The 10,055-nt window shown below is 41.2% G+C and overlaps 1 protein-coding gene across 1 annotated transcript; it reads right to left on the bottom strand.

Annotated features, from left to right (window-relative positions):
* Nucleotides 1-227: 227 nt before the first annotated feature.
* On the bottom strand, nucleotides 228-8,826 carry GSTO1 (glutathione S-transferase omega 1). The gene is made up of 6 exons (XM_055424709.2): nucleotides 8,376-8,826; nucleotides 8,106-8,214; nucleotides 5,005-5,227; nucleotides 4,309-4,407; nucleotides 1,612-1,718; nucleotides 228-547 (listed from the first exon to the last, which is right to left on the bottom strand). Exons 1-6 carry the CDS (start codon nucleotides 8,407-8,409, stop codon nucleotides 394-396), a joined length of 726 nt encoding a protein of 241 aa, XP_055280684.2. The 5' UTR covers nucleotides 8,410-8,826; the 3' UTR covers nucleotides 228-393.
* Between the last annotated feature and the right edge of the window lie 1,229 nt (nucleotides 8,827-10,055).

The raw sequence follows: 10,055 nt of genomic DNA, 5'->3' as shown, positions 1-10,055 counted from the left end.
AAACTGAGTCAGATATGGAAATGAAAGAATGAGGAATTGAAAAGTTCTTAACTCAGAACCTAGAAGAAAAACTTGAAAGGGCATCTCTTGCAATGACAAGACAGTATCCATGTGGAAATGTCCTATGGGCAGTTAAAAATCCAGATTGACTTCCAGCTCTCACTAGAGGTGAGTTAGACATTTTCAGCATGGAGTGTGATAGAACCCTTAGAGTCATCTGAACACCCTGAGATAGGAAATGTGTTTATATTGCTGCAGGAGGGCCCTGAGGAAAGCCCACAGTATGACCAAATTTGGTGTCAAATCAGAGGTGATTCAAAATAAAACAATGGTATTATTCATATTAGTGAAGGAAAGTATCAGCGGTGTCTTCATTGCTGACTCTTGTCCCCATCAGAGTCCATAGTCACAAGCCTCAGGGCTGTTCTGCAAGTAGAGGTTGAAGAAACCTTGAAAGGTCTTCACATCAGTGAGGAGAGATGATACTGTGGGATCCTTCTTCATGGCTGCCATCCACAGCTTAAGAGTTGGAGTGTGGTCTACACACCTGTGGGAGATGAAAATAAAGGGATGAACAAGGCTAAATAGGAAGGCATTGCAAAGGCTCCTATCACTCTGCAGTTTCATATCATTTTCCTCTAATCTTTTCAAACAGTTCTTTAGAAATACTTCTTTAAGATGTGCATAATCATAAAATATAAGATTTGGAAGATATTGTAGAGGTCCTTGTTTTGTGGAAGAGGAATCTAAAACTAGAGTGCAGTGACTTGATGGGTTAACCTGAGAACTTGTCCAAACTAAGAGACTGATAGCTTTTTAAAATGAGAATGTGAAAGACAATCAAGAACATGACATATTTATTACTCTGTGGTCAGACTGTGACTAATAGTAACTGAGCAGCTCTAAGCTCTAGGAAATAGGAATAAGCCAAGGTGGCTGCTAAACTTCAAAACATGGAGTTCAGGAAACAGTCTGGGCCTCTTGCTGGTAAATGGAAGGTGGCATTGGTCACATAATCCTGCCTGACATCCTTACGAAAATGTGCATCCTTATGGATTTTTAACCAGGAGGGGAGAAGTAAATCACTTTTCAAACATTTTACTACCTGTTACAGAATTCCCCACTCCTGCCCAGCCCAGCGGAGAAGGTAATGGCAAGCCACTCCAGTACTCTTGCCTAGAAAATCCCATGGATGGAGGAGCCTGGTAGGCTGCAGTCCGTGGGGTTGCTAAGGGTCGGACACGACTGAGCGACTTCACTTTCACTTTTCACTTTCACACATTGGAGAAGGAAATGGCAACCCACTCCAGTGTTCTTGCCTGGAGAATCCCGGGGACGGGGGAGCCTGGTGGGCTTCCGTCTATGGGGTCACACAGAGTCGGACACGACTGAAGTGACTTCGCAGCAGCAGCAGCCCAGCCCAGAGATGGGAGAAAATGGTGAGTGTAGGAATACGACATGCTCTGGAAAGTCCAAGTCTCCTCCTGTCTGCTTGTTCCCATTCATGTCAATTGAATGTGATACATTAATTTTTGTCTATATGAAAGGTTAGTATATATTATTCCAGTTATCATTGTCCTAAATTATGCAAAAAATATTCAAATGTCTTACTCATTCAACTCCAGAGCTTCCAGCCGTTCAAACCAGGGCCAGATGAGGTAATCAATCATAGAAAGAGAATTGCCACCAAAGAAGGTTGTCTTCTTATCAGTCAGAACCTGAGTATTAAACAGCATAAGAATACTGTCCATCAGGACTAAATTGGATAAACTGTGCAGTAGTCACATGCTGGAATACTATACAAAGAACAGGAATGAACTATATACAATATACACAACCTCAGAAACTTGATACTGTATGAAATAAGTCAGGCCCCAAAGTGTATATTATGATTCCATTTGTACAAAGTACAGAAATCATCCAAAACTAATATTCTGTTTCTTGATGTGGATGCCAATTTCATGGCTGTGTTCACTTTGTAAATTCAAGCTATACTCTTACGCTTTGGGTAAATCTCTGCATATGATACGTCAATATAAAAACTTTACTTAAACTGGACATAACTAGATTAACTATTAAACAATGCCACGTAAAATTCTTTGAAAACCAAGTACAAAAGTATATGTCTGAAATTTAAGGAGGTGAATTGACATTATGGTTTTGCAAACAGAAGATTGAGAATATTATCTGGCTAATAAACACCAAAGCGTTTTATAAAACATCCATGATTTTTCTCAGGCCCTTATAACATCCTGCATTGTAGATAGATTATTTATATCTACCTGAGTATTTATTTTTGGTCTACTATCAAACCAATCATCTGAACGGTATGGACTGCCTCTCACTTTCTACCTCCCATACTGTTCAGCAGAGTGCCTTGCAGTTATTAGGCACTCAGAATTGTACACTGAACCACTATTGTCTAGGTCTGTCCTTAAGTTGTAGTGCCTGGTAATTATATTATGCATAAGTAAAATTAAGTATGATAGTTTCAGTCAGAAGGAAATACTCTCTCAGCAGCCTGAAACATGGAAATAGTACCACTCACTTTAACGCATAAGTCCTTAACCTGGAGTCTGAAATTAGATGGGAAGAAAATTATATATCCCCCAACTAACCCCAAATATAGTAGGTAGTATGTGGATTTTCTACTGCCTGGGGACTTGGCACCTTAAACCTCTACCTTGTTCAAGAGTCAGCTATAGTTATACATAGAGATTTTTCTAAATTAGGAAACATGATCCTCTTTCTGTCTGTATATATGAGAATATGAAATATGTAACTTTAAAGAAAAATATAAATTACAAAACTGATTCATTACAAATGAATTACAATTCATTACAGTCCAATTACAAAACTGGAATATAAAAATCCTGAAAATCAATTAACATTAAGGAAACTGAACTACTGATAAAAACTCTACCCCTATGAAAGACACCAGACTCAAATGTCTTACAGAAATTGCCAAACCCTATCAAATGGCTTCAGAACTTAGAAAACCAGAGAAAGTAACCCGACTCTTTTTATGAGTTGAGAAAATCCCTGATATAAAAACCAAATAGTGAATTCCCTGGAGGTCCAGTGGTTAGGACTCTGTGCTTTCATTGCCAGGGGCCTCCTGGCATGGCCAAAATAACAAACAACCACAACAATAACAACAACAACAAAAAAACACAAAAATATGATCAGAACAAAGTAGTCTCTTTTATGAACAAATATGCAATAATCAAATATCAACTAGTTTTAAAATATATATGAAAATCCATTGAAAGCAAGTGGGTTTTACACAGTAATACTGGCATAGTTGAACACCAGAAAAAATCTGTCAATGCTACCATACCTATTCACCAGATTAAAGGGAAAATATTCAGTGAACATTTCAGCAGATGTAATAGATGAAGACAAAATACTGAGTAAAATCCAACACTCTCTTGACTTTTTAAAAAATATTAGCAAACTAGTAATAGGACTTTCTTAATGGGAAAAAAAGCTTTGAAAAAATCTATAGTAAATGGCAACACACTCCAGTATTCTTGCCTGGAAAATCCCATGGACAGAGGAGCCTGGTGGTTTAGTCCATGGGGTCACAGAGAGTTGGACACAACAGAGTGATTTCACTCACTTTATGGTAAACTTCAAACTTACTGATAAAAGGTTAGGATGCATTTCCATATGAGATAAGAACTGTGTCTTCCCTCAGTAAAAACCTAAGGCCGAGTGTAAATGGAAGAGAATTCCATTTAAAGGTCCAAATAGCATCTCTCCCACAAAGGAGGAAAAAAACACATCTGGATTTCCCCAAGTGTCTGTCTAATGGCAGACTCTTGTGGGAAATGTTCACTATATAATAAACATTTTTATATAATTTTATTTGTTTTAATGTATAAAATAATTTTATTTCTATAAAGTTTATTATATAATATTAAGTGGGAAAAAACCACAATGACTTATGTTCTGATTATAGTTATATTAACATTTTAAATATATGTTCAAGGACTGAAAACAAGCATGGAAAAGCAAACAGGTATAAAGCTGTGGAAATTTGGTTGAAATTTTTCCTTAATATTTTGGTGTCAATGCAATAAAAAATTTTAAAAGCAGGCCCATGACAAAACATTTTTAGGTAGTTTGGTTTGTATCTTAAATACAACAGCTTATCTGTTGTAAACTAAAGTTTCCTATTTGATGTTATTTTCTAATTACCTTAAAGTCATTTTGGAGATGGGAGTACGAAGAAAAGAGGAGAAATGAGTGTGGGTATAATATATCACTTAATCCAATAAGAATCAAGAAGAAGGGATTGATTACCTCCTCTACCTTGGTGATTTCTTTATGCAATTCTTCTTTTAGGCCAGAGCAGTCTTCCTTATTTTGTGTTCTAAGAATCCTCGATATCAAAGGTGGTACCTAGACAGAGAATAATTTCTTAGTTTATCAGTTTGAGGCTAACCATACTGACTCTGTCACATAAAAGCATGATAGAACCCTTATAGTCCATGTCAGGGTATTCTATACACTTGAAATGTGCACCAGTTCCTGTTCACAGAGTTTATATACTGATCCTAGAAACATTTTTGTCACCAAAGATGCTGTACTGTTCAGGATTTTATAAGCTGCAAATAAGCCATTTTGGTGAGTCTGAATCAAATATAAGGACACTGAATGACATGTACTGTACATGAAAGAGGACTTGAAGACAATTTGGCAAAGTGATAAGGAGAAATAGTCTTCTAGCAAGAATAGAGAAGAAGGTGGCAAGTTTGGGAAAAATAAAAATATTCAGCATGACATGAATATAAAGTATTAGGAGAAGAGTGAAAAGATGTAACTTTGAAAAGTAAACAGGGTCCAGATTATGAAAGGGCTCATAGGACATGTCAGAGCCGGCAAGAGCATAATCCTGTTTCTTTCCCTCCCAAATCACTGAACCAAGAGTGACAGCACTGATTCAGCTTTAAAAACAAAGGCATTTTAAATAGGAGCTGAAATTTCATAAACACGCACCTTAGAAAAGGACTCAAAGACCATCTTTTGGCAAGCTTTCTCATAGGGGTCGCCTGGCAACAGCTTCTTCCCTGGATATGCTTCATCCAGGTACTCACAAGTGATGGCAGATTCACAGATCAGTTGACCCAGACTGGTTTCCAGAACTGGCACCAGGCCTGAGGGATTCTTCTTGAAGAACCACTCAGGCTTATTTTTCAGGTTGATGTTGATGACCTCATGCCTGAAAAACACAGACGACAGTGAAGACAGTAATCTTGTATTCCTGAATAAAATGTCATTGGTCCCATCACCCACTTAGCTGATCAGACCCCAAATTTTGGAGTCAGCGTGGCCTTTATTCCTTTCCCCCGCCTCCTCTTCCTCAAATTGCATGGATCAGCAAGACCTGTCAGCTTGACCTTCAAATCAGTCTGACTTCATCTGCTTCTCAGCTTTAACACTTGCCACCTGGACCTCTACAGCAGTCCCACTGGCCCCTGTGCTTCCCCTGTGACCTCCCTATAGTTCATTCTCCACATCCATTTACAAAAGTAAATTGGATGAGGCCACCCTCCTGCTTGCTTACAGCCTCTCAAGTGCTCCTCACTGCAGTGAGGATAAACTCTAAACCCCTTTCCATGCCATGTGATCTGGCCCCTGCTTACCTGTCACATGTTTCCTATGACTTTTGGTTTGGTCATTATGATCTGGCCACAGTGACCTTTTTTTAATATTTCTTGAATTATTTTCTCCATTGTACTGATGATATGTAACTGAAATTACTTTGCTCACTTAATTACATGTTTGTTATGTCACCTCCCTAGAAATAAGCTCCAGGAAAGCAGTGATCTTGTACGTCTTGGTCATATTCATAAACAAACATGTAAATCAGCAAAGTTTTAAACAGATTTATATGCTATGAAAAAATATAAACATTTTCAGATAGGTACTCAGTACACACTGGTTGAATAAATAAGTGGAAATGCTTCAAGATTGTCAATTAGATATTCCATTTGGGACTAAGATGTATCTTAATTGCAAAAATAAATCAGCCAACTAATTGAGTTTGTCCACACCCATTGTAGAGAATCAATATGATAAAATTAAATTCCTTTTGATAATTTGAATAGAAAGCTAGTCATTTTTTATAATATTAGAGAATTCAAAAAATTCAACCACAAAATAAGCTCCCAGATTAAATCTCCATGCATTGATATTTTTTTAAACTGCCACCTGGGTAAATCACACTAAGTAAACCCATAAAGAAGAAACAGGTGAAGTCCAGACTATATTAAGATTGTTTTTAGATCTAACTTCTCTCTTGTCTGAGAGATTTTAGGGGAAATAAGAGGAAGGGAAGTTTCATTTAATTGCTACAGCCAGGTCCATATCATTGCCAAAGCTGGATGAGTGTTCAATAGAACAGATTACTCAGAAATAATACACCCTAACATCTTTTGTTTCCTTTCTCCCCATCCACCTCAGAAGCTACAATAGCATTTAGCTTGAGGTACTATTAAATACCCAACCTCACCCTCTCCCCTATGGAAACAAAGGAGTAGCCAGATTGAATACTGGCATCTGTGTGTATGTATTACAAGATTCGTCTGCTGACAGATTACTGTACACTCAGATACAAGCCACTGCAAGAACAATGAGGCTCCCTGCCAATCAAGATTTCTGAAATTTCATACTGTGAAAAGAAAAGGTAAATCCTGGGCTTTTGTAATAAAGAAGGCTCTCAGAGTACATATGCATTTTGGTTATCTTGGTAATGATGAGCCTGCTGCAACAAGTTGGAAGATACGTCTTTTAGAGAAAACTGTGCTTTGGTAGATTCTATCATGTGGTAAAGTCTACCACCTTAATTCAGCTGTCTTGATCCTGAACTTTTCAGTTGTATGAGCACAAGATATATCATTTTTCAATCCAACTGAATTGGATATCTACTATGTATTGATAAATGTTACTGAATGTTAAATATTTTGCTATGTATTTAGAATCAGTTTCATCTAAAGATGCAAGAGTTACTGAAGTGATTAATCAAAAAAATTTTTTTCTTTAGAATATATAGCTTACTTTTTTTTAGGGAAAAGTATTGCCTGCTTAATTCTCCCTCTAGAAGGCCAAAATTAGTTTAAAAACTCTAAGCATATAGATGGAAAGTTTCTTTGGAATGGGGGCTATGTTTTAAACTCCCACATCACAGGTATTTAATGTCTGTTCAATAGATCCCAAAAGTCACTGGAAGAGAGGCAGTTCCAATGGCTGTTCAAGTCAGAGAAAAGTCAGTGACTTGGCTATTTCCTGTAGATAACTAGTTTCTGTGGGGTTTCCCCCAAATCTGAATCTTAAGATAGAGATACACTTTATTTTATTCAAAAACCCAAGCTATAAGAAAATGCACCATATAGTTAATTCAGCACTCTACCAGTAGGATGGTCAAGGTCTGGAGTCTGTAGTAGGGTAAATTACCCTCTATTCAGGAAAGGGCTATATCCTCAGAATAACAGCAAACAATATATAGATAAATAGGATGTGAATGAAGTGGGATGGAGAAGGCAAGTACAGAAGGAATCAGGGATGTGCCAGAGCTAAAAGAGCTGCTATCGGTGATTCCCATTCCAGTGATCTCTGCATGCCACCAATTTACTGGAGCCCCAGCTTTGCTGACCCATAAAACGGTTAGGTTAATCTAAAAGAGATGTCCTCAACTGGTGCAGTCTGTGGCATTCCTCTCACTCCCCACTAGGGAACAGAGTTCACAGCTTTCTATACGTGCAATAAGTCGCTTCAATACTGTATGGTTCTTTGCAACCCCGTAGACTGTAGCCCGCCAGGCTCCATGGGATTCTCCAGGCAAGAATACTGGAGTGGGTTGTCATGCCGGCCTCCAGGGGATCCTCCCAACCCGGGGATCCAACTCGAGTCTCTTCTGTCTCCTGCACTGGCAGGCGAGTTCTTTACCACTAGGCCTTTATCACCCCGCAGAAGGCTGAGAATTTGGCAGTAAAGGAAGCTGTGGGGACCCTATCAGAGATGCTCATCCCCCGCCCCCGGGCCTCCCCAAGCAGCTGGTTCCCGGCCCGGCTGGTAGCGGCCCCTGCTTCGGTCCTTACCGGATACCCTTGGCCGTCAGTACCAGGCGAGTCCTCTGGGCGTAAGGGCAGAACCTCATGCTGTAGACACGGATCAGGCCCTCGGGGACGGGCCCCGGGGGCGCGCTTCCTGCGGAGAGAAGCGGACGCGGTTACAGCCTGAACTGCACTGGGGACATCCAGCCTCTGGCCGGTTTCCCGCGAATGTGCAGTCTCCTGGGCCGCTCGGCTCCGAAGCAGAACCAGCCCCCACCCCCCAACACGCGTCGGATCAATGTCGGCAGGTCTCACCCTTGCCCAGGCTCCTAGCTGATCCTCCGGACATCTCGCCGCCGCACAGGTAAAGCTGGCCCCGGAGTTTGCAGGCGAATTAAAAAGTCGATTGCCCCGCCTTCCCTTCCTATCAGAAGTAAAGCAAACCCGCGCGCAGAAGCCCTCTGGGGCGGCCCTACCCCACACTCTGCTGCATTCCCCACCCTCTGCAAGAAAGAACACGCCGCAGCCCGCTCGCCTGGTGGGCGATTACGGCCGCACCCCGTAAGCTCTGACGCAGCGCCGGCCTTCCGGGTTTGGTGGGGGTTAAGTATTAATTAAAACACCTCAGGTGGCGACTGTGCAAGAGTTCATCGTGCTGGCCAAGAGGTGCTGACATATGAAGATGCACAAATGACGCTCAAAATCCTCAGAGCCCTTCCCTGACTCCGAAGGATGGTAGCCTTCACTTTGCAGGCTAGTGGATCCACGCCCCACCCAGACCCTGACCTCCCACGCCCGGCGCCCTGGCGGCGGCAGGCGAGCCCTAGCCGCAGTCACGAGGCTCCGACTTTCAATACTTCAGGGCCTGTGGCCTGGGCTCCAGTGCTTGCTCAAGATTCCAGAACAGGCTCTCTCAAGATTCCTTTCCATAGCCCAGGGCCAGTCGCGCAGCCACCTGGAGAGCCTTTTCCCTTTTTCTGTCTGGACTAACTTAATATGAGTACCGGGAGGGTTGCTGTCCCTACTGTCACTCTTAGGACACATCCTTTTAATTTTAACCCAAAGGAAACAGCACAAATTTGGATATTACTAATATCTGAAGGATGATGCTGCTGTCAAAAATCTATTAACTATGGGGATTTTGAAGCCCTAGAAGGGGTACATGATCAGAGTCAAGTAGGTTAGTGGATTTAGTCTATAGGTCTATGAAAATTGTCTGTCCAGGTCATCCACTCATTCAGCCCCCTCTTAATTAGGAAAGAGGGGCTTCCAGAGCACAAAATACAGATACTGGAAAAGAGTGCATGCTCAATCGCTCAGTCATGCCTGACTCTTTGCGACCCCATGGACTGTAGCCTGCCAAGCTCCTCTGTTCATGGAATTTTTCAGGCAAGAATACTGGAGTGGATTGCTATTTCCTACTCCCTTTGGAAAAGAGTAGTCAATGTTTTATTTGACTACTGTGCCATTTATTTATTATTATAAAAAAAAAGCTGAGCGCTGAAGAATTGATGCTTTTGAACTGTGGTGGTAGAGAAGACTCTTGAGAGTCCCTTGGACTGCAAGGAGATCCAACCAGGCCATCCTAAAGGAAATCAGTCCTGAATATTCATTGGAAGGACTAATGCTGAAGTTGAAACTCCAATACTTTGGCCACCTGATGCGAATAACTGACTCATTTGAAAAGACCCTGATGCTGGGAAAGATTGAGGGCAGGAGGAGAAGGGGATGACAGAGAATGCGATGGTTGGATGGCATCACCAACTTGATGGACCGAGTTTGAGCATGCTTCAGGAGTTGGTGATGGACAGGGAGGCCTGGCGTGCTGTAGTCCACAGGGTCACAAAGGGTCGGACCCAACTAAGCAACTGAAATGAACTGAACTGTGCCATTTATTTGGGAAGGGAGAGGCAGGGTGTGTTTTTATTTTTTACTAGCTCTATTATTGCAGCAGCAGAGTGAGGTAATAAGCACATCCACCTTGGAGCCTTCAGG

The sequence above is a fragment of the Moschus berezovskii genome, chromosome 12 (assembly GCF_049115385.1).
Source record: "Moschus berezovskii isolate FMDL1 chromosome 12, NW_MosBer_1.0, whole genome shotgun sequence".
NCBI lineage: Eukaryota > Metazoa > Chordata > Mammalia > Artiodactyla > Moschidae > Moschus > Moschus berezovskii.
This window is presented reverse-complemented; position numbering and strand designations above follow the sequence as displayed.

Coding starts and splice junctions, on each gene's coding strand:
- GSTO1 (XM_055424709.2), bottom strand. CDS start 8,409: ATGTCCGGAGGATCAGCTAGGAGCCTGGGCAAGG. Junction 8,215..8,375: donor AGCTAGGAGCCTGGGCAAGG/GTGAGACCTGCC, acceptor TTCTCTCCGCAG/GAAGCGCGCCCCCGGGGCCC. Junction 548..1,611: donor GAAGCTCTGGAGTTGAATGA/GTAAGACATTTG, acceptor CATCTCCCACAG/GTGTGTAGACCACACTCCAA.